Raw genomic sequence first — 26,666 nt, forward strand, 5'->3', positions numbered from 1 at the left:
GTGGTTGTGACGAGAAGAATGCAGATGTCGCGAAGGATTAGGGTTAAACCAAAGAGCACGTCACGTGAGAGAAACTCTTGGAGATCCTTTGCAACATTGAAAGCTCAAAGGATAAAGTGGTAGAGGCATAAAGGAGTATGGCAGTTCACCAAGGCGCGGAAAATATCCTCACTCCATGTTGTAAGTTATATGTTGAAAAGAAAACGGCAAGCACTCTTCCAACTACACTCAATAAGCTTTTTATATATATATATATTTTTTTTGGTGTTGTTGTTGGTTTGTTTGTTTGCTTTTGGCAGTGCTGGGTCATTGTTGCTGCTGGGCTTTTTTCTCTAGTTGCAGTGGGCAGGAGCTACTCCCTAGCGGGGGTACACTGGCTTTCATTGTGGGGGCTTCTCTTGTTCCAGCGCACAGACCCTAGAGCACAGGCTCAATAGCTGTGGCTCATGGGCTTAGTTGCTCCCAGGCATGTGGGATCTTCTTAGATCAGGGATCAAACCTGTGTCTCCTGCATTGGCAGGTGGACTCTTTACCACTGATCCACCAGGGAGGCCATCGAAAAGCTTTTAACAAAGAAATAAAGTGCTTTCAATTATGGTGTTTCTAATATTCTAAATGACACTGTACTAAATAAATATTAGTTACATTGTTTTTTCATTTCCCTCTACATTATAGCAGTAAGAGAATTCTGCATGTTTTACAGTTTTAATTGTCACAGAATTATTTCCATTTCCCCCACGGATGGTTAAGATCTCCTTGCTCACTTATTTTTTACAATGCTGCTTTTTTGTCCAAAGTGAGGCCTGCCTGATAAGGCTGAGCGACTGTACAGAGTGTTCATGTGCTATTCTTCCTGCTCGTAGGGTGGGAAAACCCTTCCTGTGAAGTATGTCACTCTGTACCTCTCTCTCTTTGGATTGATCAAAGGGATTGTAACCTCAAATGAGACATTTAAGTCGTCATTTATAATGTAAGCTGTACATTTAGCTTACATGCCTATCTTTTATCTCTAGTGGCACAATGCCTAGCTCAATGTAATATTTGTTGAAAAAAGAAATAGTTTTCCTTCTAGAATTTGGATTAGACCATTGCTGTTTAGGGGCTGTCCTGGTGGCTCAGTGGTAAAGATTCTGTCTGAAGTGCAGGAGACCGGGTTTCCATCCCTGGGTTGGGAAGATCCCCGGGAAAAGGAAATGACAACCCACTCTGGTATTCTTGCCTGGAGAATCCCATGGATGGGAGCCTGGCAGGCTACAGTCCATGGAGTCACAGAGAGTCAGATATGACTGAAGCAATCTAGCACAGCAACAACTTTGCTATTTAGTGTTTTACCTCTGATAGTTTTTGTTTTTAATTCAGTTTATCGTCTGATACTTAGCAGCATCCACTGTGTATCATGGACTGTGCTTGTTGAAGATGCAGGAGTCCTGGATAGGATGCTGCCTAAATAGCCGGAAAACAACACTTACATGATAGTAAATTGAGGTGCTGACTCTAGATGTAGTTGGGGGTTCAGAGAAGGGAGAAGTCAGTGTAGGCTACTAGTGAAACCTGCAAGGAGAAGAAGAGGTCAGAATTAAGTATTTAAGATATTAATGTTTTGTATCTGGATGAAGGGAAGAGAGTATTTTGTGCAAAGAGAACAAAAGCAGGGTCAGAGACATGCGAGTGAACCTGTGTGCAGTCTTGGGGTGACGCAGTTCACACTCCAATCTAGGGGGTAGTTCAGAGCTTTTTCTGCATTTCAACCCCCAAGGGCAAAAAGGCTCTGCAGTCACAGTTAGGATTCCTGCTGGAATTTCTCATGGGAGGAGGAAAGGGATTGTATGTAGAAATAGCCTAAGCCAAGGGCTTTGGGTCATTGGAAAAAACTCTGATGCTGGGAGGGACTGGAGGCTGGAGGAGAAGGAGATGACAGAGGATGAGATGGGTAGATGGCATCACCAACTCGATGGACGTGAGTTTGGGTGAACTCTGGGAGTTGGTGGTGGACAGGGAGGCCTGGCGTGCTGCAATTCATGAGGTCACAAAGAGACACGACTGAGCGACTGAACTGAAGGGCTTTGGCGGAGGGGGGGGGGTGGTCTTTGTTTTTTTAGGCGATCTCAGCCTCTTTTGCTCTTTGGACTCTCTTTGTTTCTCCCTTTGGAACTTCTCTCCACCTTGTAGTGGGTGTGTTAAGACGGAGAGGAAAGATGGGAGATGGGTGTGGAACGGATTCCTTTGGCCTGCTACTGAACGTCACTAAAGCATTCCTTGTAGTTGACACCTGGTCAGGCCCCGTTCTCTGGATTAGGAAGGTCAATCCAGGGATTGACCAGGAAGCCTCAGCCAAAATCGAGGAGTAGACATTGGCCTGGACTGTCCCTGTGTTTCTCGTATATATTCCCTGAGGACTGAACCGGATACCAGAATGCAATTCTGATCCCAGCTCTTTGTTTCCTTGGAAACCCCACTGCAGCGCACTGGAGAGAAGAAACCTCCAGAAGAGGGAAAGTGAAAATAATGGAAGGGAAGAGGCCTTTTTATTAGACTGGGATCCCAGGAGAGATGGGAAGAATTGGAACCAAGAGTGCAATTATCAGGCTTGTGGACAAAGGAGGGGAGACCTTCCTCTGAATCCGAGGGGAATGCTAAGGGAAATGGTTGTTCATTTATCTTTCTTTTGTTTTTACTTAATGGCTCAGTGCAGCAGGCCTCTGTTACATGCTTGGAATACAGTGGTGAGGCAGTAGGTTGCAGGACAGGCTGCCCTCTGCTCTCTCAGCGTTTCCACGCTAGCTGTGGAGATGGACAGAAAACCCACAGTCAGTCAGTGCTACGTAAGGAATTCAGGCACGAGAGTAAGACGGTGGTTCTTTCTCATTGTCAGCTCAGTATACACCTCTCTGAGGATGTGCCCTTAAAAGCTGAGGTAGAAATGATCAGAAACTACCAGTAAGACGATCAGGGGACGAACTCTTCAGGCAGAGGAAGCGATCAAGTGTGCTCAAAGAATGGATGAAAGGCCTGTGCGGGTGGATCATGCTCCAGGAGAGGCAGAGTGCTGGGACCTGGGGTAGAAGCAGCAGCTAGGGCCCAGATCACAGAAGGTTTGTAAGCCTGGGTAAGAATTTGAGCTTCCTAGAAGTTCAAAGGGAAGCCATTAGATGATTCTCTGTAGGGGGATTGTGTGATCAGCTCTTGATGGTGGAAGTAGGTGGGGTGTGGTGGGAAGGAAGTGGAGAAGCAATAGAAGGCTCTTATATTCACCTGGGCTTCCCTGGTGGCTCAGCAGCAGAGAATCTGCTTGCCAGTGCAGGAGACTCAGGTTTCATCCCTGAGTCGAGACGATCCCCTGGAGAAGGAAATGTGAACCAACTCCAGTATTCTTGCCTGGGAAATCCCAGGACAGAGGAGCCTGGCAGGCTACCATCCATGTCGCCAAGAGTTAGACACAACTTAGCGCCTCAACAACAACAGCACCATATTCACCCAGGCAAGAGGGTGTGATAGTGGAGGTGGGAAGGGAACTGAGTCTTGGTACATGTCAGAGGGAGAGTCTGAGAGGATTTTGTGATGGACTTGGGGCTGGAAGAAGGCTGGTAAGACAGAGAGAAGACTGCAGGATAGAATCTGAGCTTTTTCACTTGAGCAGCTGGGCAGTGGTGGTACGTTTGGTATTGGGGAATGGAATAGACTCAGTGGGGTGGGGAGGGGTGGAAGCAAAGGTCTGCTTTGGCGCTTTAACTTTGAAATTTCGTTAGACATCCAAATTGTACCAAGTGGGCAAGAAATAATGGTGACTGCGCCTAGGACAGAGGTGGTGGAGGCGGGAAAATGGTGGAACTAAAGTCTGTAGTTCCTGGGTGGTGATTTGGATAGATAGGTAGAGACCTTGATATATATTTAAAGCCTGTTGGGCTGGATGAGATCATTGTGGCCAGTGGTTAGCAACTTACTTCCACGGGTTAAATCTTGCCCCCTGCTTGTTTTCATGTGGCTCAGGAGCCAAGAGTAGTGTTTGCATTTTTTAAACGGTTGGGGAAAAAAATCAAGAGTCATAATATTTTGGACATGTGAAAATTGCATGAAGTTCAGATTTCAGTGTTCATAAGTAAATTTTGGGGGGAAGTAGCCATACGTATGCTTTTGTGTATTGTCTGGCTGCTTCCACACTATGGGACAGAATTGAGTAATTTTGTATGACTCACAAGGCCTAAAATATTTCACGTCTGACCCCTGATCCAGGTGTATAGGAGAAGTGGGCTTATTGGGGACAGATCCCAGTCATATCAACATTTGAGTGCAGTCAAAAGTTGAAGCACAGAACTTCCCTGGTGGTCCAGCGGCTAAGACTCCGAGCTCCCAGTGCAAGGGGCCCGGGTTCTGTCCTTGGTCAGGGAACTAGCCAGAGCTGAGTTCAAATGCTGCAAGTAAGACCTGACGCAGCCAAATAAATAAATTAAAAAAAAAAGTTGAAGTGCAGAAGAAAGGGCTCAATTTTTATGTCCGTTTTTTTTTTCAGTTACTTGTCAAAAACTGACCCTGGTGGTTGGGGCTTAGAGAATTGAAAAGTTGGGGGTATACGGTAAGAAGAATGCATCTGCTGTCTGCCGTATCTTTTATGAGGTCTTGGGAGACCACGTGATTTTAAAAAATAATTCAAACTCCTTGTATTTGAATAGCTCTTTATCTTTGTCGATTCATCTTGTTTGACACCAGGTAGGTGATGTACAACTTGGGTACCTGTAGTTTTCAGATCCGTATTTTTGGTACGGAAATTGACACATCCTCTGTCATCTCCTTCTCCTGCCTTCAATCTTTCCAAGCATCAGGGTCTTCTCCAATGAGTCAGTTCTTCACATGAGGTGGTCAGAGTACTAGAGCTTCAGCTTCAGCATCACTGACTCAATGGACATGAATTTGAGCAAGCTCTGGAAGTTGGTGACGGACAGGGAAGCCTGGTGTGCTCTAGTCCAAGGGGTTGCAAAGAGTCAGGCTCAACTGAGCAGCTGAACTGAATTGACACTTGGTTCAGGCTTTGAAGTAGGATAAAACATTTTGAATCAAGATTGCAATGGAAAATAAGGATATAGTATAGCCATTAATATAAACCTGTAGTGTTTAGGTTTAAAAGTTATATAACTCAATTCAGTGCCTTATTCCTTATAAGGAAATACAACTTGTATAATGAGTTTAAGAGAAAGCCAGGAATTCCCCCTACTATTCCATTTGCTTTAAAAATCTTTTAGCTAAGGTCATGGGTACAGAGCTGAGAGTTTAAGGTAACGTACTGGAGCTGAGAGTAGACAGTTTCAGCTTGTGTACATGCAGGAATGCAGTATTAATCAGTGAATTTGATTCTTTTATAGGAACATACACTGATAGGTTCAGCAAATTCCCAAGATATCCAGCTGTGTGGCATGGGAATTCTTCCTGAACACTGTATCATAGACATCACGCCAGAAGGCCAGGTTATGCTGACTCCTCAAAAGAACACCAGGTAATGTCCTTTATTTAGTGTTAATGTCACAGTAATTTTTAAGAGGAAGAAAGTACACTAACTGAGGGTATAAGGTCGTTCGGCCTTGTTTTTGGCTTTTACTTCAGCTTAACGAAGATAGTTACCAAGTCTTTAATAGTTAACTTTTTTTTCTTTTTTCACATTTATTTTTAATTGGAGAAAAATAGCTTTACAATGTCGTGTGGGTTTCTGCCATACAAAAGTGTGAGTCAGCCACAAGGATACATATGTCCACTCCTTGAACTTTCTGCGTGCACCCCACCTGAGCCCGCCCCTCTTGGCTGTCACAGACCGTGGAGCTGAGCTCCCTGTGTTCCACAACAGCTTCGCACTAGCTGTCTGTTTTACACGTGGTAATGTGTGTGTTTCAGCGCTTCTCTCAGCTTGGCCCACCCTCTCCTTCCCATGCTGTGTCCACAAGTCTGTTTTCTGTCTGTGTCTCCATTGCCGCCCTGCAGACAGGTTCATCGGTACCATTTTTCTAGATTCCATAATGTGTGTTAATGTGCAGTGTTTGTTTTTCTGACACACTTCACTCTGTGAACAGGCTCTAGGTTAACTTTCTAATACCGCTTAAACCCATCCTTCCTCTCTGTACATACTAACGTCACCTTATTTAAATAAGGCCTTCATCATCAAATCTTTTTTTTTTTTTACCTTGCTGTGCATGATTTGTGGTATCCTGATTTCCTGATTAGGGATCGAACCGAGGCCCCGGGAAGTGGAAGTGCAGAGTCCTAACCATTAGACCATCAGGGAATTCCTCCCTGCCCCCCAGTCAAATCCTGATTGGCATCCCTGCCAGCAGCCTGATCTTCCTTCTGGTCCATGCTGCGTACAGCCAGATGGCTTTTGGGTCTTCTTGATACAAAGTCCTTTATGCCCCTCCTGTTTATCTCCTCTTCCTCTGCATCTGCCATTCCTCTGGCCAGCTAACTCCTGTTTGACCTTCAAGGTTAAGCTCTGTCGTCATCTACTTGAGTCTAAAATAAGGGCCCCCAGTGTGTGTTTCTAGAGCACTCTGTGCTTCCTGTTATGCTAGCACTTCATGAGGTGTTCTTGTGGGCTGCTAGCCTCTGTTACCGCATGGGCCTGGGGGCCCTTTGAGGATGAGGACCTTTCTTTTTTGGTTTTCTATCCTTAGCACGTAATGTCAGACTAATATTACAGGAGGAAACGGCAACCTACTCCAGTATTCTTGCCTGAAAAATTCCATGGACAGAGGAGCCTGGTGGGCTGTATAGTCCATGGGGTTGCCACGGGTCGAACACTATTGAGCACATGCACATGCACCAGACTGATAATACAAGTGCTCAGTAAGTAATGAAAAGGCAGAACATTATACAAACTATTTGTCCATTTATCTCCTTCAGCTTTAAGGTTGTTATTGTCTGTTGTGTAACTGTCTATGTAACTATTATACGTAATGGTTAATTGATATACTGATCTTCTGAATGCTGATTCATCATCATATAAAAAATCATTAATATCATCACTGATTTCACCCATAAAGTCTTTAAATGTTTGGAAGCTATCAAGCTCATGGTGAAGGATGCAAATGAGGAAGAAAAAAAGAGCGTAGCCTGGCTGGGCGCAGGCACGCTATTCTCCCATTAAATAATCTCACAGACACCAACCCCAGGGAAGGTTACTCTGAGGCTGTGACAGAATAAGATGAAACAGGTCATATAATAATTTTGTCTCCGCAGAGACAAAAACCAAGGTCGCTGTGTGCTCACTCAGTCATGTCTCTCTCTGTGACCCCATGGACTGTATCCCTCCAGGTTCCTCTGTTCATAGAATTTTCCAGGCAAGAATACTAGAGCAGGTTGCCACTTCCTCCTCCAGGGGATCTTTCTGACCCAGGGATTGAACTTGCATCTTTTTGCGTCTCCTGCATTGGCAGGCAGATTCTTTATCATTAGCGCCACCTGGGAAGCCCATGGTCACTATGCCACACACAAAATACCAGACACCTTCTCTCAGCTGATATGAGTGGCTATTTCTTTACCAATTACAACTTCATCCTTGTCTCCCCTCTATGAATAAGATTTTTGACAAACCCAGTCATAGAATTACTCCTGCTCTCCGACAGCATCCAATATATACAGGACTCCCACCTCCTCAGGTCGTCACCTGGGTTGTCCAGCTGAAGCCCATTCCTTGCAGCATTCCCATTCTCCCCTTTCTGACACCCCACGCTTCCTGGGGTGGCATCTCCCTTGGTATGAGTGATAAACCTAACCGGCTTAACTACGGGAGTGTTCCTGGTGGTCTTTGGTTGGAGGACATCGACACAAATTTCCTGAAACTCTAATTTTCACTTGAAAGCTTGGCAACAAATACTGTCAATTACTTTGGTCAAAGTGACAGGCTGCCTTTGTTCATTTTTGAGAAAATGTGCCAGAAAATCACTTTGTGTGTCTTTGCTCAAGACAGCTGGTGTACTTTGGCATGCTTCCGCACAGCGCTTTGTGTGCTGCTCATGTTGTCACCTTGAATGTTTTAAGGAGTTGCGTACTACTCAAGGGTCAAGATTTACCAAAAGTAGTAATTTTAATAGTTTATCTTCATAAATTTATTTTTACTTTTTAATTAAAATTTTTATTGGAGTACAGTTGATTTTTACTCCTTCATCAAGGACCTTTTCAAATGAAACATTTTTAAAAATTGTGAATGCACAGCAGTGAATAATCCAGTGACTACTAATAAGGGTTTGATGCCATTGCCTTGATTTGTGCAAAAACACCAATAGTTTTATTCTTTGCCAATGCAAATGTCAACACAGTGGAAAATGGTAGGTTAGTGTTGTTACACAAATAAATTTGATCTTTGGGATCTCCTGCAGACCGCACTTTGAGAACTGTTTATAGTCATGCTTTTATGTATTAACTGCTTGAGCTTTAGAAAATAAGCTTGTATATGTGTTTGCCTTTAATTAAACTCCTCACTGTATTTAAGGAATTTGTGTTATACAGGCTAAAATCTGCTAGTTTCAGTAGGCCCCCTCTTGTCATAACTCTATTTTTTGAGCTCATGCTTTGAATAAATCAGACTATAGGAACATAGAGACCAATGGCCTTTAGTGTTTAAAGCCCACATGGAGCTTTCCTGCTAGCTCAGTGGTAAAGAATCCACCTGCCAATGCAGAAGACACAAACTCCATCCCTGGTCTGGGAAGATCCCACATGCCACATGGCAGCTAAGCCCGTGGGCCACAACTACTGAGCCTGTGCTCTAGGGTCCCCCCAGGCCGCAACTGCCGAAGCCCTCACCCTGGAGCCTGTGCTCCACAACAAGAGAAACCACCCCGCAGAGACGCCCCCTCACACAACAGAGTAGTCCCTGCTCACCACAACTAGAGAAAGCCCTCACAGCAACGAAGACCCAGCACAGCAGAAAATCAAAAAATGTTTCCAAAGTTGTTAAAAGCCCACATGGTAAGTGGAGTCTAGATGCAGAGTAAGGTTCAATGTCTGTGCATATATGTTAAAAATAACTATCTGTACAAAGCCAGATGAGTGCTTTAGGAATTTAAAGATTTTAAGGTAATATAGGCTGGAGTGACCGAGGAAGTAGAAATCAAACTGGGCTTTGGACAAATCAAGCAGCTTTGCGAGGAATCAAACTGAGTTGAGACTCAGGGGGATGAAGAGGAACAGGAGCCCTCTTCCCAGTTATAGGACTAGGACAGCCCTCGCTTTGGAGGAAAGGAAAATCATTGTTTAGTGGACAGAGCATAACACCCTCTCCCCCGCTTTTTTTTTTCCTCTGGAGTTGAGAATTCACTGGAACAGGGAAAGAAGATGAAGAGGGTTTCCTTTTGCAAGGCCTTTAATGTCAAGTTAAAGACCTTTATCCTCTAAGCAGATGAGTCATTCAGTGGGAGAGATGTGATGACAGAGATATTCCTGTAATATCAGCCTTATAATGGCATATGTGATTTTCTATTTAGTTCCCACCCCTCTGAAGTTTTTCCTTAATAATCTTCTACCCACCATTTCTGTGTTGAACTCCATTGTCAGGGTGAGCAGTCAAGTGGATCTTACAACTCTCCTATATTGATAGGATATGGGCATTTTCCTGTGCTATAGGAAGTTAAGAATTGAACAGGTCTCATTGCTCATTACTGCCACTGTAGATGGCTCTGAGTTTAGTTGGCTGATTGGCCTTTTCTGTCTGCGTAGATTGGACGTGCTTGCTCTAGTTGTCGTGTACACTGCCACTGTCTTTGTATCGTTAGCTGTAATGGTTCCATATTTACTCCTTAATATGCTATATAACAAATTTAGAACTTTGAAAAATAGAGGTTAATTATCTACAGCACTGGATACCATAGGCATTTTAGGTAAATCAGCAAAGAAGGAAATAAAAAAAAATTATTCTCCAAGGGGGTTTTATTTTGGGGGAATTGGTTATTTTGCTTTTCCTGTATTGGAGAAATTGAAGGAGAGGATATGATAATCATTGTTCACATGTTTGGCCTCTTCTCTCCACAGAACATTTGTAAATGGCTCCTCTGTATCCAGTCCTATTCAGCTGCACCACGGGGACAGGATATTGTGGGGAAACAACCACTTCTTCAGGTACGACGGTCATGCTCCTAAAGAGGGAGGTGCTCTGTAACAGAAGACTGTGCATTAAAAAGTAAACTTAATGCCATAAATATATGTATTTTGTGCACACATGTATATTGATATTTATTCAGTATACACATGCTTGTTCCCTATACGGCTTGAGCCTGAGGGGCACGTGAACAATGGACTCAGGAGAAATCCTGATTCAGTTACATATTTTTACATTTTACTTCCCAATGGAAGATGATTGTTTTGCCATCTGGCATAAGAATTCATTAATTATTTTTCTGACATGCTTATATTTTTATTTTTCATTTTTGAAAAGTAGTGGTTTTAGTTTCCTTGTCTGTGAAAGGAGGCTCATGTTTTATTTAGGAATGCTCTCAGCTGCATCCGATGGCAGATTTGACTCTGGGTTAAACAGTTCCTTTCTCTGACAAAACAGAAACTCCCAAGGAGGATGGTTATTGGCTTTGGCTCAGGCTCTCGAAAGAGTCATGGCAGAAGTCTTGGCATTGTCTTGCCTCTTCCCTGTGGTCTAAAGAGGGCCACGTCCCTCCAGGCATCAAAGCAGCACTCAGACACCCCGAAGAAGGCAAGGGTGAGGGGTGGCAGGACTAGCCCTGACTCTCCTGAGCAGAAGAAGCAGGCATCTCCCTGGAGTCCCCGGTGACCTTCCTCTGACCCCTCATGTACTAGAATTTGCCTCTCAGCTGCAAGGGAGGCTGAGAAAGTCTGAGCTGGGACTGGACATCTTTTCCCATACGAAACTGCTGTTGTGTTGGTGAGGACCAGCGGGCTGGATAGAGTATAGAACTTAAGTCTTGATCTATTCCCCTTCCTGTCCCTGGCACTTGGGTTTCAGATATCAAGCTCGATCCTCAGCTGGTGGGCCAGCTGCTATCACGATTATTTCTGAGAGAGTAGAGGGCTACAGAGAGTGTGGAAAATGTTTATCTTTTTCTTCTCAAATTAAATCAAGCATGGATTGCTTGGCTTAGTGTACAGAGCCTTCATAGTTTGGATTAGGTTGATTTTTCTACGATTCTCTCTCACAACTTTGGCTGTACAGATTTTGTGTATCTCTATGTTTTATTTATGATTTCTCCAGAGGCTGTGAGGGTTTCCATTTTGCCTCTGTCCTAATGCCTGCTTTCTCTTCACCCCTTAAGGCTCAGCTCAGATGAGTTCCAATTCTTTCATCCCTTCCTGTCCTATTTGACTGTGAGGTTATTGTTGTTGTTCAGTCACTAAGTTGTGTCTGATTCTGTGACCTCATAGGCTACAGCACACCAGGCTCCTCTGTCCTCCACTGTCTCCTGGAGTTTGCTCAGATTCATGGCCAAATGAGTTGAGTTGGTGATGCCATGCAACCATCTCATCCTCTGTCGCCCCCTTCTCCATTTGCCTTCAGTCTTTTCCAGCATCAGGGTCTTTTCCAGAGAGTCAGCTCTTCACATCAGGTGGCCAAAGTATTGGAGCTTCAGCATCAGTCCTTCCAATGAATATCCAGGGCTGATTTCCTTTAGGATGGACTGGTTGGATCTCCTTGCAGTCCAAGGGACTCTCAAGAGTCTTCTCCAGCACCAAAATACAAAAGCATCAGTTCTTTGTCACTCAGCCTTCTTTATGGTCCAACTCTTGCATCCATACATGACTTCTGGAAAAACCATAGCTTTGACTATATGGACTGTTGTTGGCAAAGTGATATCTCTGCTTTTTAATATGCAGTCTAGGTTTGTCGTAGCTTTTCTTCCAGGGAGCAAGCATCTTTTATTTTCATGGCCGCAGTCACCGTCTGTAGTGATGTTGGAGCTCAAGAACATAAAATCTGTCACTGTTTCCACTTTTTCTCCTTCTATTTGCCATGAAGTGATGGGACTGGATGCTATGATCTTCGTTTTATGCATGTGGCATTTTAAGCTACCTTTTTTACTTTTTTTATTGGCACATGTGTCTGTGTTTTATTTCTACTACTGGAATATAAACTTCTGAGTGTAGTGAAAAGTGAAAGTTAGTCGTGTCTGACTCTTTGAGACCCCATGGACTATACAGTCAATGGAATTTTCCAGGTCAGAGTAATGGAGTGGGTAGTGGCTTTCTTCTCCAGGGGATCTTCCCAACCCAGGGATTGAACACAGGTCCCCTGCATTGCAAACAGATTCTTTACCAACTGAGCAATTGCCTTCTATTTATAGTATCCCCTTGGCATCTAGCAAATGCCACTATTTAATGACTGGAATGAATAAATGCATATCTTTCTTTAAAAGATAATATTCTTTTTTCTTCTCAAGACTTAATTTGCCTAAAAAGAAAAAGAACGCAGATCGAGACGATGAGGAGCAAGACATATCCATGAAGAATGACACCAGTTCTGAGCAGCTGGATGTTGACGGAGACTCGTCCAGTGAGGTGTCCAGTGAGATCAACTTCAATTATGAGTACGCCCAGATGGAGGTGACCATGAAGGCGCTGGGCAGTAATGGTGAGCAGACCCGTTTTGCTTTTCAGAATCTTACAAAGTTGCTGGACTGGTTAGAGATATTTACATTGGAGACTTTTTAAACATTAGCAAAAAGACATCTTCATGTTGTTCCTCTGTACTCAATTCTTTTGTGGCTTTAAAAACTTATTTTTTCTGCCTTGATATATAAGTCACTTCAAACTGTTCTCATTGGTAGAATTTCTCAGGTTTGAGACTTGACTGTCCCTGGCTTATTATTGTAGTGGATTTCTGGAGTGTGGCCTCTGTCTTAGGTTATGTGTAGACCTGCTTTTTCTATACAGAAGATAGTTTAGCAAGTATCTAACAGAATAGATTATATGGTTAGTAACTGGGAGTAAGGAAAGCTAGCTGTCTTTAAGAATCTTACGTTATTTGGTTTTCTCTTTCTGACTGACCTCACTCTTAATGACAAACTCTGGGTTCATCCACATTTCTGCAAATGACCCAGTTTCGAGCCAGGCTCAAGAGTGAGGGGACATATGTATGCTTATGACAGATTCACACTGTTGTACACCAGAAACTAACACAACATTGTAAAGCAATTATACGCCAATTTAAAAAAATGTAAAAACAACTCACATTATTATTAATTGTTTGTGACAAACAACAAAATAGAGCAGCGTTTCCTGCGTATTGTGTTGTGCAGTTAACCTTTTGTTTGTTATTTGCCTTGAAAAAAAACAAAAACAAAAAACCTTGTTTAGATCCCATGCAGTCAATACTGAACAGCCTGGAGCAGCAGCACGAAGAGGAAAAACGGTCTGCGTTGGAGCGCCAGCGGCTCATGTACGAGCACGAGCTGGAGCAGCTCCGGAGGCGGCTGTCCCCCGAGAAGCAGAGCGGTCGCACTTCCGACAGGTTTTCTTTCCACTCCCCCAGCGCTCAGCAGCGCCTGCGGCAGTGGACGGAAGAGAGGTAGGTGGGTGGTGGGGCCCTTGCTACCTGTCACCCTGACCCACCTGCGTGACAGACGGAGGGGAAAGTCTAGACCTTAATTTAAACATGAGTTATACTGTAAGTGTTACAGCTAAGAACCACTTGGCCTTGTCTTTTTTGCCCCCATTTTGGAGGGATATAAGGAATTATCCATTTATATTGATGTATTTAAAGCCACCCCTCTGAGGTGCCACCCCATTTTCAGTGGGTATAAATAGCTTTTGGATTTGAATAAACTGGTGTGTGTACTCAGAAGTTATACTTTATCATTGTATTATACTTTAGGTTCTGAGGCGTGGGTAGATGGTTTTTTAAAAAAGGACAAAAAGAGAGGTGGTATATCAGGTAGGTAAAGCATGGTGCCAGTAAGATTCAGATTGCAAGTTTGATCTTTATATGGGCTGATGAGCATTGTGCTAAATGTCTTCACCATAGTTACAGAGTGGACTTAACTAACCTCCTGCTCTTCAGGGTTTGGTCAGCAGACAGGCAGCATCTCTGTCACCTGGAGATTGACAGAAATGTAGCATTTCAGGTCTCCCACCCCAGATACGGGCTTTCCAGGTGGGTCAGCAGTAAACAACCCACCTACCAATGCAGGAAATGTGGGTTCGATCCGTGGGTCGGGAAGATCCCCTGGAGAAGAAAATAGCAACCCACTCTAGTTTTCTTGCCTGGGAAATCACATGGACAGAGGAGCCGGATGGGCTACAGTCCATGGGGTTGCAAAGAGTTGGATTCGACTCAGGGACTGAGGATGCACAGCAGGGACCCCAGATATACTGAGTCAAAATCTTCAGTTTCTCAAGATTCCCAGGTGATTTGTGTACACAGTCAAGTTTGCCAAGCCCTAGCCTCTGGCCAGCCTCCCCCAGGAGCGTGTGCCAGCACTGGTGACGTAGCCCACATTCGGGTGCATGCACAGGGCGGTGCCGCAGATGTATCTCTGTGTGCAGGAGACGGTCGTAAAGCTTGGTTCGCAGTTTGGCATTCATGTTTTATGTGCTATATCATATTTCCATGTGCTGCTCTAATGGTTATCCCCTCCCCATTTTATTTTAAAGAGAAGCAACACTGAATAACAGCCTGATGAGGTTGAGGGAACAAATTGTGAAAGCCAATCTGCTGGTGAGAGAAGCTAGTTACATCGCGGAAGAACTGGATAAGCGAACAGAATATAAAGTAACCCTCCAGATTCCCGCCTCCAGTCTCGATGCCAACAGGAAGGTGAGGTTGCTGTTAATGAAACGACCAAAGAAACCGTTGTATAAAACTGCTTCCTGTTTCACCAGGGTTATTTAAACATGGGAGCGGGGAGTTTGCCCTCTTCCCCGCCCGCATCCTCCACAGTCTAGGTCATTGGGACCTGTCTGCCTCTCTCGATCAGAATTACTTCCATATAATTCTCTTTGTGCATAAATGGTTTTATCCACTAGAAACATCCTCTTCCACCCCCTTGCCCAGCTCTACCAGCTTCTTTTTTTTTTCTTTTAAATTTTGGCTGTGCTGGATCTTTGTTGTGGTGGGCGGGTCTCTCGGGGGGACTTAGCTGTCCTGGGACACCTGGGATCTTAGTGCCCTGACCAGGGATTGAACCCATGTCCGCTGCCTTGGAAGGAAAATTCTCAACCACTAGACCACCAGGGAAGTCCCTGTAGCAATTTCTTTTACTTAACTCCTATTTTCAAGTTTGTTTAAATTATTTCCAAGAAGTCTTTCCTGATAAATCTTGCCCAAGTGGTTCTTCCCTTCATTCTGCTCCTCTGCTGTCCTTTCCTACCCACCCAAGTTAAGGGTTCATTTTACCTACAAGAGGGGCTTCCCATGTGGAACAGTGGTAAAAGAACCTGCCTGCCAATGCAGGAGACACGAGAGATGCTGGTTTGATCCCTGAGTCAGGAAGATCCCCCAGAGAAGGAAATGGCAACCCACTTCAGTATTCTCACCTGGAGAAGTCCAAGCATGGAGGATCCTGGTGGGCTCCAGTCCAATCCATGGGGTCGCAAAGAGTTGGATGTGACCGAGTGACTAACACTTGACCTTCTCACTTTACCAATAGAACGTTATCTCCTACTTGTCAATAGATGACATGGAAAAAATGTTCACTAGTTGTTCCATGTGAGTATCCAAGGTCACAGATTTTTTATTTTTAATAATGTTGTTGAGTCACCAAGTCATGTCTGACCCTGTGCGACCCCATGGACTGTAGCCCACCAGGCTCCTTTGTCCATGGGATTTCTCAGGCCAGAACACTGGCATGGGTTGCCATTTCCTTCTCCAGAGGATCTTCCCAGCCCAGAGGTTGAACTTAGGTCTGCTGCCTTGGCAGGCAGATTCTGTTGTTCTTCCCCTCCTTTTGCTCTTCTGCCATCCTTCCCTTCCCTGCCCAAGTTGTGTTCATTTTACCTCCAGAATGTTATCTTCTACTTGTCAATAGATGGCATGGCAAAACTGTTCACTAGTTGTTTCATGTAAATATTCAAGGTCACAAAATTTTTTTTGTATTATGTAAGAAGTCTAATAAAAGAATGGGGGAAGTTCAGTTCAGTCGCTCAGTCGTGTCCGACTCTTTACGACCCCATGGACTGCAGCACGCCAGGCTTCCCGATCCATCACCAACTCCCGGAGCCTACTCATACTCGTGTCCATCGCATTGGTGATGCCATCTCATCTTCTGTCATCCCTTTGTCCTTCCGCCTTCAATCTTTCCCAGCATCAGGGTCTTTTCTAATGAGTTGGTTCTTTGCCTCAGGTGGCCAGAGTATAGGAGTTTCAGCTTCAGAATCAGTCCTTCCAGCAAAATCTCCTCTCCTTGCCATTCAGATGTTTCTTTCTTACATGGGTTTCTTTTATAGTTCTCAATCATGTTAGTATGTAATTTTTGGTGGATTAGGTAGGATTTTGTAATCAGATATTTATTCCCTAGCTGGCTGAATATAAGGTAGAAGGGCCTTTACCATATGTGCTGCTGCTGCTGCTAAGTCGCTTCAGTCGTGTCTGACTCTGTGCGACCCCATAGATGGCAGCCCACCAGGTTCCCCCGTCCCTGGGATTCTCCAGGCAAGAACACTGGAGTGGGTTGCCATTTCCTTCTCTAATGCATGAAAGTGAAAAGTGAAAGTGAAGTCGCTCAGTCGTGTCCGACTCTTAGCGACCGCATATGTGAGAGTTTGGTAATTTTTGAACTTCACAGTTCTAAAATCCTTTCTTCATTATGTAAATTCTGTTTCTTTGGAACAGAAGGGTTAGGGTTAGGGAACTAATAATAGGCCAGATGTTAAGGCAACATTGAGTGTCTTTCAGAATTCTCTAAAGTTCTAAGCAGACAGAAGAGTTTTTTAAAAATTCTAATAAATCTCAATTGATTAGTGATCTGCTAGATCCATCTCTCTGGGGGAGATATACAGAGGCATTTTTACTTTCTGCTCTGTGATTTCCAAAAGTTTAAATGTTTTTCCTACATAAAAGCACATTGTTGGGACTACCCTCATGGTCCGGTGGCTAAGATTCCATGCTCCCAATGCAGGGGGCCTGGGGTTCAAACCTTGGTCAGGGAACTAGATCCCACATGCCACAACTAAAGATCTGTCATGCTACCACAAAGACCCAGTACAGCCAAATAAATTAATAAATATTTTAAAAAGTAGTAATCAGATCAGATTAGTCGCTCAGTCATGTCCGACTCTTTGCGACCCCATAAATCGCAGCACACCAGGCCTCCCTGTCTATCACCAACTCCTGGAGTTCACTCAGACTCACATCCATCGAGTCAGTGATGCCATCCAGCCATCTCATCCTCTGTTGTCCCCTTCTCCTCCTGCCCCCAATCCCTCCCAGCATCAGAGTCTTTTCCAATATTATATTTCTAAAAAAGCATGTTGCTTTTCTAAGCTGGGAATATTCAGGGAGTACTGTTTCTTTTTTTCCGAGATGACATTCACACAGCATCAAATTAGTATTTTAACAGGAACAATTCAGTGTCCTGTAGTATATTCACAATATTGTGTACAACCGGCATCTCTAGCTGGTTCTGTACTTTTTTCATTTTATTTTTAAAGTATTTTTTGTTTGTTCATTTAGTTTTGGCTGTTGTGGCTGTTCGGCTGTCCTCGTTGCTGCACAGCTTTTCTCTGGTTGCAGTGAGCTGAGACTGCTCTCTGATTGCAGCGTGAGGGCCTCTCGCTGCAGTGGCTTCTCTTGTTGCAGAGCTCAGGCTCTGTAGTTGTGTTGCACAGGCTCAGCTGCTCCACGGCACATGGGATCTTCCCAAATCAGAGATCGAACCCGTATCTCCTGCATTGGAGGTGGATTCTTTACCACTGAGCTACCAGGGAAGCCCTTTAACTTTTTAATAATAAATCCAAACTGTGTATTTGGAAGTTGGTATCATTTATTGCCTCCAGATGAGTAAACAGGATACTTTTCACAATTTACTCTTTTAATCACTTGGGTTTGGTACTGCATTAGGATACTAGCCATTCAAAAAAATTGTCATTCAAACTTTTGAAAGAAAAACATTCTTAACCACCCCTTCCAGGAAACTTGCCCTTCTCATTCACTGCTTAGGACCCTCTTCCTCCCCACTGGTTCTCTTTGGTCATATGATAGTCCGATTAAGACACTTGGGTTTTTGGCCACATCTCATGGAATGAGGGGTCTTGGTTCCTCCACCAGGGATTGAACTTACGTCCCCTCAGTCAAGCACAGAGTCCTAACCACCAGACCACCAGGGAAGCCCCCCAGTTAAGACATTTTTGACTTTCCATTAAACGTGGTCTACTTTTCTGGGATTTAAATTTATATTTATTCTTAAATTTTGACTGCACTTAGATAGGAAGGATTATATTCAGCTTGTAAGATTTCTGGAAAGTTTCGCACTGAACAGATTAAAGAACGATATGGTTTCCGTTTCAGCTGCTGACGTCTGACCGGTGGGTGTATTAGTGGAATGTTGGGGTTGATGCCCACTTTGTGCCAGTGTCTCTGTGTTTCACAAAGTCATTCTCACTCTCTTCACAGCGAGGCTCTCTCCTTAGTGAACCTGCTATCCAGGTGAGAAGAAAAGGAAAAGGGAAGCAGATCTGGTCCTTGGAAAAACTGGACAACAGGTTACTGGATATGAGAGACCTTTATCAGGAGTGGAAGGAATGTGAAGAAGACACCCCGGTAGGTTATTTGACAAAGATTCCTGAGCTGATCGTCACAGAAGGAGCCATGCAGGGATGAGTCTTATCCATTTTAGGGAAGAACTGTTCAGTTTTCCAAAATACAGTTTTATAAATAAAATATTTATTTTAATCCTGTAAATTATTTAGCAAGTCAAGAATTTTAATAACCTATTTTTATGGCATGTCTTTTGTTTTCTCTGCATTCGTGTTGTCTGGATTTCTAGTAGAATCCTCTGTTCTTTCTGGCTTTTCTTCATATTATGCATTTTTGAGTCCCATGGTTTTATTCAGGACAGAGACTGTCTTAGTATCTCTTTTTCTATTTCTCAGCACATTTAACCTTGCAAATAATAAACCTACGACATCTGTATTTTTAACTGAACATCCGTGGTGCCTTAATATTTATACTATGAGGAACATTTTTTGAACACGATTTGATCCTAAAGTAGGTGCTATAAATCTCAATTCTGGAACTCTCCCCTCAAATTGTAGGTCTGCTCCTTTAGGTCAGCCATGAGCTTATACCTGTTTAAAACAGAAATATGAATTATTAGTACATTTTCAATGCTGCTGGTCCCAGTGCCCCACAGAGTTGTTCATCTCCTTAGCCTCTTGTTTTGTGCAAGTGTTTGTCAATAAAAATGCCTTCTTATAGTTAGGTGGCAATTTTTTCTTACTTTCTTTTGTACTCCTCTCCTGTTTCAGCTCAGAAGTGAAACCATATTACTAACAAATAACAAAACACAAACCATGCTCCTGTAAAGAGGTCACCTCTGATTAACAGCACCGTGTCTGATGTCTTGGTGGGAGCAAGTAGAATAGATGTGGATGAGACCTGAAGACTGGTTTCATTCACTCTGCTGTGTTTATCAGTCAGTGTATGTTTTATCTGTTTTCACGGCAAGGCTTCCTCATAAGGGAAAAGAAATGATGAAGTAAGAGGTGTTATTGGTGTCGCTGTCTCATAGATGAAGGTGCTGACCGTCATTCTAAGTGGGAATGAGAAAGTGTGTGTGTGTGTGTGTGTGTGCGTGTGTGCCTGCATGTGTAACACAGGGCTGTACTTCATCTAAGTTATTAGACTATCAAAAAGTGATGGGTTGAATTCTTCTGTTTTAAGTGATCTTCTGAAGTTGTATGTTTTCATGTCTCCTCAAAGGTGATACGGTCTTACTTCAGGCGTGCAGATCCATTCTATGATGAGCAGGAAAACCACAGCCTCATCGGGGTGGCCAATGTCTTCCTAGAGTCCCTCTTCTATGACGTGAAGTTACAGTACGCCGTGCCGATCATCAACCAGAAAGGAGAGGTTAGTTTTCTCCTCGTGCCTTATGTCCTGCAGAGGGCAGTTCAGGAACACAGGGTGGTGACAGTGAGCTGTCATTAACAGTTTCCCGTCAGTAACAATGAGCGCCGTCTGTGTGTATTCTCAATGCCTGTGTTCGCACACCGCTTGACGGTGATTATTCCAAGTACTTGGAGGAAGAGTCACCATTAGAACCTGTTCCGTCGTTGAGCTGCCCTCCGTTTGACTCTTAAACAGATGAAGGCCGAAATGCAGGGCAAGGATCTTCTTTTGCTTTCCCTGCTGTAGGTGGCCGGCCGGCTGCACGTGGAGGTGATGCGCCTCAGTGGTGACGTCGGGGAGAGGATTGCCGGAGGGGATGAGCCCGTGGATGCCTCCTCGGATAAGGAGCCCCAGGAGAACAGGCTCGTGTGCATGGTGAGTCCTCGTCCCATTCAGCAGCAGTACATGATTTCAGAATGTTTCCTGTGAGGTTATACAATTATCAGAGATGGAAGCATAGCCTTGCTGACTCCATCTGTAACAGCCCTCTGTAAAGAGATGGACCAGACACGCCACCCTGTGAAAGATGAGTGTGTGAAAGTTACCGGTAGTGAAGCAGCATAGGAGAATACTGTCTTCCTCGGAAGGTGGATTTCTGTCGCTGGGTAACTTAAAAAGGAAAATAACAGTGAAAACGTAGTATGATTTGTTTATAGAAGAGATTAAGTGTACAGAAAAGTAGTGAGGAGGGTCTTACTGACCGCCCACTCATCGTCCCTTGGCAGCCATCAGCTCCTGCTCAGTCTTGCTTTGTTCATGTATACATGCTGCTTCTCCACTGTCCCCTTCCCCTGGATTATTTTGAAGCATCCCAGACATCGTATTTCATCAAGAATAGTTTAATATGTGTCTCAGAAGAAGAAAACTTAAAAAAAAAAACCCAGCCTAGCCAGGATGTACCACACGCAAAAATTAATCCTTTTTTGACATTGTGAAATATCATTTCCCGTGGTTGTCTCGGTTGATGTGTCTCTGGCCTGTTTTATGTTTTACTCTTCAGGCTCTGGTGCTTGTGCTTGCTCCCTCCTGTGTGTGCGTGCACCTTCTCTCTCATCTTACGCTTTGCTTAGTGTAGAAACTGGGCTGTCATCTCACATGGTCTTATAGTCTCGGTTTTGCTAATTCTTTACTGGGTTAGGATGTGCTTGCTGTAAATTGGGAGCTAGACATAAAGCTGACACGGAGAAGAGGAGTCAGGATGACACTTTACAGGGAGAATGAGGTGTCTGCTTCCATTAAAAGGCACGGCATGCCTGGTTTTCTTTGGGGAGTGTTTGCTATCATTGATGGTTATCACCTAGATATTTCATTAGGAGTTAGAAAAGAACAACACTGTGATTCTATCATCGCTTCATTTATTAGCTGGAATTGTGCTATAGAGTGAATCTTTCTGTCAAGTATCTTGCTATTCACAGATACAGTTTTTATCAGAGAGGCAGGATGAATACACCACTGTCTCCCTTTATTGACTACTTTTAAAAATAAATAGTTTTCCTTCTAATATCCAAAACTGACAAGCGAGGGTTTTTTGGTTTGTGTCTTCTTATCATTATATAAACTCTTGGATTTAAATATGCTTGATAAGCTGTGATCTCTTGTATTTATTATCTGCATCGAGGCTCAAACAACCCCATCTTTGGCCTAGGGGAGCCTCTTCAGTGGGCTCCTGGGTCCTTTCAGTTCAGTTCAGTTGCTCAGTCATGTCCGACTCTTTACGACCCATGAATCGCAGCACGCCAGGACTCCCAGAGTCCACCAAAACCCATGTGCATCGAGTCGATGATGCCATCCAACGATCTCATCCTCTGTCATCCCCTTTTCCTCCTGCCCCCAATCCCTCCCAGCATCAGGGTCTTTTCCAATGAGTCAGCTCTTCTCGTCAGGTGGCCAAAGTATTGGAGTTTCAGCTTCAACATCAGTCCTTCCAGTGAACACCCAGGACTGATCTCCTTTAGGATGGACTGCTTGGGTTTCCTTGCAGTCCAAGGGACCCTTTGACACAACCCTCACCCCGGAGGCCGTGCCAGCCTTCTTGCCCTGGTCTCGTGCAGCCCGTACATTTCTCATCCCAGACCTGGAATCAGCCGTTTCTCCAAGGAACTGGATTCTTTCCAGGAGGAGGTGGTTTTTAGACACGATAGTCTGACATGTAATAGCTTTTTGCATAAAAGGAAGACAAACTATATGACAGTAAAATATTTGTGGACAGAAACAAAAGAAACCCGTTTGGGGACACTGAAGTTATCACAGATGAGGCATTCCGTGGTGGTCAGTGGTAAAGCCTTCGCCTTCCCTTGCAGGGTGTGTGGGCTTGATCCCTGGCCAGAGAACATGTTTTGGGGCCAAAAACCAAAAGGTAGATCAGAAGCAATATTGTATCAGATTCAGCAAAGACTTAAAAATGGTCCACATCAAAAAATCTTAAAAGATCACAGATGTGAGTATTATTGGCCCTTAAAAGAAGACTAGATTTATTTTTCTGTGATGAAAAGTATGTACATATTAACATATTGATCGTTTTAATTGTATTAAATAAAATCAGTATATTTGAAACTTCAAACAACTTCATTATCTCCCGACGTTTCTGGGCCGTACATTTTGAGCAGCAGCAAGTCGAAGTCTGTGGTATTCTGCCACCTGGTGGTGATTCAGGCTTCTGCATGCAAGACCTTGAACCTGTGTTCTAGATAATCATTCCTGGTTTTGTTTATTCCCAATACTCTTTATTCCTGGCAGTCTCATTCTGAGAAGTTGCCTGTGGAGGAGAGTTCAGCATGTGAAATCTTGCTTTGTTATTCATTCCCATCTTGAGATTGATTTCTAAGAAGGAAAATTAGCTTTCAGATGGAATTCAATCACAACGAAGTATGTACTGAACATCCATCCAGTCAGTGGTACGCCTGGTGGCGTTTTCAGGCATTGTGTTTCACTGGTGTGGTTAGTTCTCACACATCTATCATTAGGCAGCTCTCCTGTTTTGTACAGAAGAAAAACTGAGCCTAAGAAAACTAAGGATTTAAGTCATTTGTTTAAAAACAATTACTGTTAAGAAGTGGCAGAGATTTATCTTTAGATCTGTGTCCTCCAGAATCTTGCAGTCTTCCCAAATACCACATTGCCTCAACTTAAAGAATAGAATAAGTATTTTAAACACTTAATGAGAAGGGGACGGTTTTTAAATGAAAATTTTAATGAAAAATTAATACCAATCGCTCTTTTTGGTTTGGACAAATAGAATGTGCTGGTTGATCATCTTCCAGAGCCTGGGCATTGCCCTCTAGATGTTTCACAGTCTTGTTGCCATCATAGGAAAAACTGAGTAAGAATCCCCATCCATTGCTTACCCATCATGTGCCTGGTAGAGAAGAAAATAGTCATTTGCTTTGCATGGTTTTCTGTGTCATTGTTGGTACTTCCTGAAACAGTAAGATTATATTTGTGGTTATGAAACTATGTAAACTTCTGCCACATTCAAATCTGTTTTTGTTAAGTTTACTCACTGGAGGTTTCAAGTGTATCATACAGCGTGCAGGAAGTGACCAAGTGAAGGGTGTGAATAAATGCTCAGTGCGCAGTCTCATGGAGGTTGGCCTCATTGATTGTAAAGTCAGAATTCAGTTTGGCTTAGTTACTTTTAGGATTTAGTTTCCTTTGTAGTTGGAGGAGTTTTATACTGTCACAGCTTATCACAAAAACTCCCGCTTAAAAATCGACCTGATGCTGCCTGCTGAAAGAAACGCATAGACTGTTGGCTGCTTTAAAACCCGTTCTAGGTATTTCTCCTGGGTCTGGTTTGTTTGGGGCCAATTAAACACATATTCTAGTTTTATGTAGCTATCACAAAACCCTACACCCCTGCAGCCCAGGGCATGTTTCCTTTGACCCAGCTCTCAGTCAACAACCAGCCAGTTGGTGGTGCAAGAGGGTGGTTAGCGAGCGCGATCTCTCTTTTCCTCCATTCACTCTCCAGATCTTCAAAGCATACGTTCCCTGTGCTTCAGATTTTCCAAAAATGCTTCAGCAGCAAGTAACATTCCAGTTGAGAACCTTATTCCTTGTTAGACACTAAAATATCAGATAAATACTTTTCTGAATATTTACTGCTTACTGGTGTGCCCACTGTTTGCATTCTTCATTCATCATTCTTAACCCTGTGTCCTTGTGCTATATCCATAGTTGGCCAGGTTTATATCATCAAGTGGTGTTGATGTTGGAGAACTTTCTTCTTAAGATGATGATATAAAGAAACTAGAATTTTAAATGTTATTCTTCAGCCTGTAAATGCTTTAAAATGTCCACTTGTATTCAGTCTAGATTATTGCTATCTTAGGTCTGCCTCTTGCTAAATATGGCATTTCACAGATGCAGAAATAGAGCCCAGATTGAAAGGGACTGGGATGTGATCAACAAAAGCCAGCTGTTAAGGGCATAGTCAGGACTGGAACCTGTGTCTCTGACTCAGAGTAGTTCTTGGAATTATCTGGGTTAAAAACAGAGCCTTCCTTTTTCTTCAGGTGAAAATACTTCAAGCCACTGGGTTGCCACAGCATCTGTCCCACTTCGTGTTCTGCAAATACGACTTCTGGGATCAGCAGGAGCCAGTCACCGTTGCTCCCGAGGTGGACACCTCGTCTTCTCCCGTCAGCAAGGAGCCGCAGTGCATGGTTGTCTTTGATCACTGCAGTGTGAGTGTGTTTTGCAGACCTGGTCAGCGTTTAATTACTCAGGTCAAAGCAAAATAAAAATAACCCATATTTTATTGAGTAATTCGGTACCTGTGTATGTCTTAGATCAGTTTCTTAGAGTGGTGAGAAAGAGAAAATGTTAGTCACTCAGTCGTGTCTGACTCTTTGCGACCCCATGGACTATAGCCTATCAGGCTCCTCTGTCCATAGAATTCTCCAGGTCAGAATACTGGAGTGGGTTGCCTTATCCTTCTCCAGAGGATCTTCCCTACCCGGGGATTGAACCCAGGTCTCCTGCATTGCAGGCAAATTTTTTACTTTGTGAGCCACAAGGGAAGCCCTTGGAGTCAAAGACTAATGTGTCATCAGTGCACAGTATGTACAGCTTAAACTCACAACGCTGTGGTCAGGTACATCAGTAACACAGTCCGTGGGGTTGCGGAAGAGTCGGACATGACTTAGCAACTGAAGACAATAACAACAGCTGGGGAAAACCCAAACTACAGTGTCAGTGCACGTAACTCCTCCACCACCAAAAGTTAACTTTCGTGTGACTGTATATGTATATATGGTACCTGTCTCCAAAAAAAATCCGTGTTTTGTATAAGTTACTGGAGAAAGTGTCATCTGGGAAAGTTAAGAAACTATTGTTTTAGAGAAAGTGAAGATAGAAGAGACAAGAACAAACATTTTAGAGCTATCTTTCCCACAGCTCTATTTGATGACAGTGTTTTTTAAAAAAAAAAACAAAAAAACGGAGGAAGCCAGTTCAGAGGTCATTTTGCCCACTGCTAATAACTAACAGAGCTGAGACTGTCAGATTCTAGATTCTTTTTTTCTACTTTGTCTCACTTGAGCTATCTCATTTTTTTTCAAGCGAGAGAGGTCTCTCAGTTCTAATCTATTTAGCATATCAAAAGTCTTTCTGTTTTAAAGATTGAGAAAGAGGAGATTCTGTGACTTTTAAAAATAAATTATTTAAAAACTCAATCCTAATTATTACTAGAGACTGTTTTATATCTTACAAAGATGGACAGATTTTAAAAAATCAGTTGAATTTTTTGCACAATGATAGTCATTCTTTCTTACTATCAGAGCATTAACTTCCTAAAAACTAGGAAAAATTGTGTGTCCATCACACTGCTGCCTTACTAGATGTAAATCAGTGTTGTCATTCTTCATATGATTATTTATGCTTTCAGAATATTGCTCTCAAAATAGAATACAGTGCTGGTCTTTCACAATAGATTTTTCAAGGTGTAGAGTTTTAAGAAAAGCTGGAGTGAAAGTTAAGGACCCTGGGCCATCTGGGCATTCATTATGGGCATTGGATGACAGTTTTGTGCTGTAACTAAAACCTTCTCTTACATTTCTCTTCTCCATGATGAAGTGAGGATATGATGTGAGGTGTAAGTAATCAGGTCACTGGAAGGTGTTTCTCTTCTGTACTTATTTCCTTTTAGGAGTTTTCTGTTAGCATCACTGAAGACTTTATTGAGCATCTTTCAGAAGGGGCGTTGGCAATCGAAGTCTATGGCCATAAGATGAATGATCCTCGGAAAAACCCAGCCCTGTGGGATTTGGGGATTATCCAAGCAAAAACACGCAGTCTTCGGGACAGGTGAATTTGAGATATCCATCCATCTGATACCATTTATAATTTTTTTAAAACTGCTAGAGATTAATATTGCCACTTTATAAAGATTACCACTTCCTGAACATTTACCAGTATTCCAAGGATAGATGATGTTATGTTCACGGTATTAATAGCACAGTTAAACTTCCTTAGAGGAATGAACTTTTGAAGACTGATGGGAAAAAGTTAAGAAATAGGTAGTTAAGAATAAAGAGTAAAATGAATTTTTGGAGAATATGTTGCTTATTATTATGAAATAACTTCTAGTTAATCAGCTGTAGAGAAGATGAATCAGATATTCTCT

General features: G+C 43.2%; 1 protein-coding gene across 8 annotated transcripts in view; it reads left to right on the forward strand.

Moving 5' to 3' along the window:
- Positions 1-26,666, forward strand: part of KIF13B (kinesin family member 13B) — a 209,474-nt gene that overhangs the window by 111,991 nt on the left and 70,817 nt on the right. For all 8 annotated transcript variants that reach the window (XM_086414759.1, XM_086414760.1, XM_086414763.1 and 5 more), the window contains 10 exons: positions 5,355-5,485; positions 10,006-10,092; positions 12,378-12,568; positions 13,294-13,504; positions 14,590-14,752; positions 18,545-18,691; positions 19,853-20,002; positions 20,288-20,416; positions 24,556-24,726; positions 26,190-26,347. In XM_086414759.1, coding sequence (XP_086270885.1) covers positions 5,355-5,485; positions 10,006-10,092; positions 12,378-12,568; positions 13,294-13,504; positions 14,590-14,752; positions 18,545-18,691; positions 19,853-20,002; positions 20,288-20,416; positions 24,556-24,726; positions 26,190-26,347 — 1,538 coding nt within the window. The remainder of the gene's footprint in view (positions 1-5,354; positions 5,486-10,005; positions 10,093-12,377; positions 12,569-13,293; positions 13,505-14,589; positions 14,753-18,544; positions 18,692-19,852; positions 20,003-20,287; positions 20,417-24,555; positions 24,727-26,189; positions 26,348-26,666) is intronic.

This window comes from Bos grunniens, chromosome 8 (genome assembly GCF_055505025.1).
Source record: "Bos grunniens cultivar Pamir isolate PY7600 chromosome 8, Bosgru_T2T1.0, whole genome shotgun sequence".
Taxonomy (NCBI): domain Eukaryota; kingdom Metazoa; phylum Chordata; class Mammalia; order Artiodactyla; family Bovidae; genus Bos; species Bos grunniens.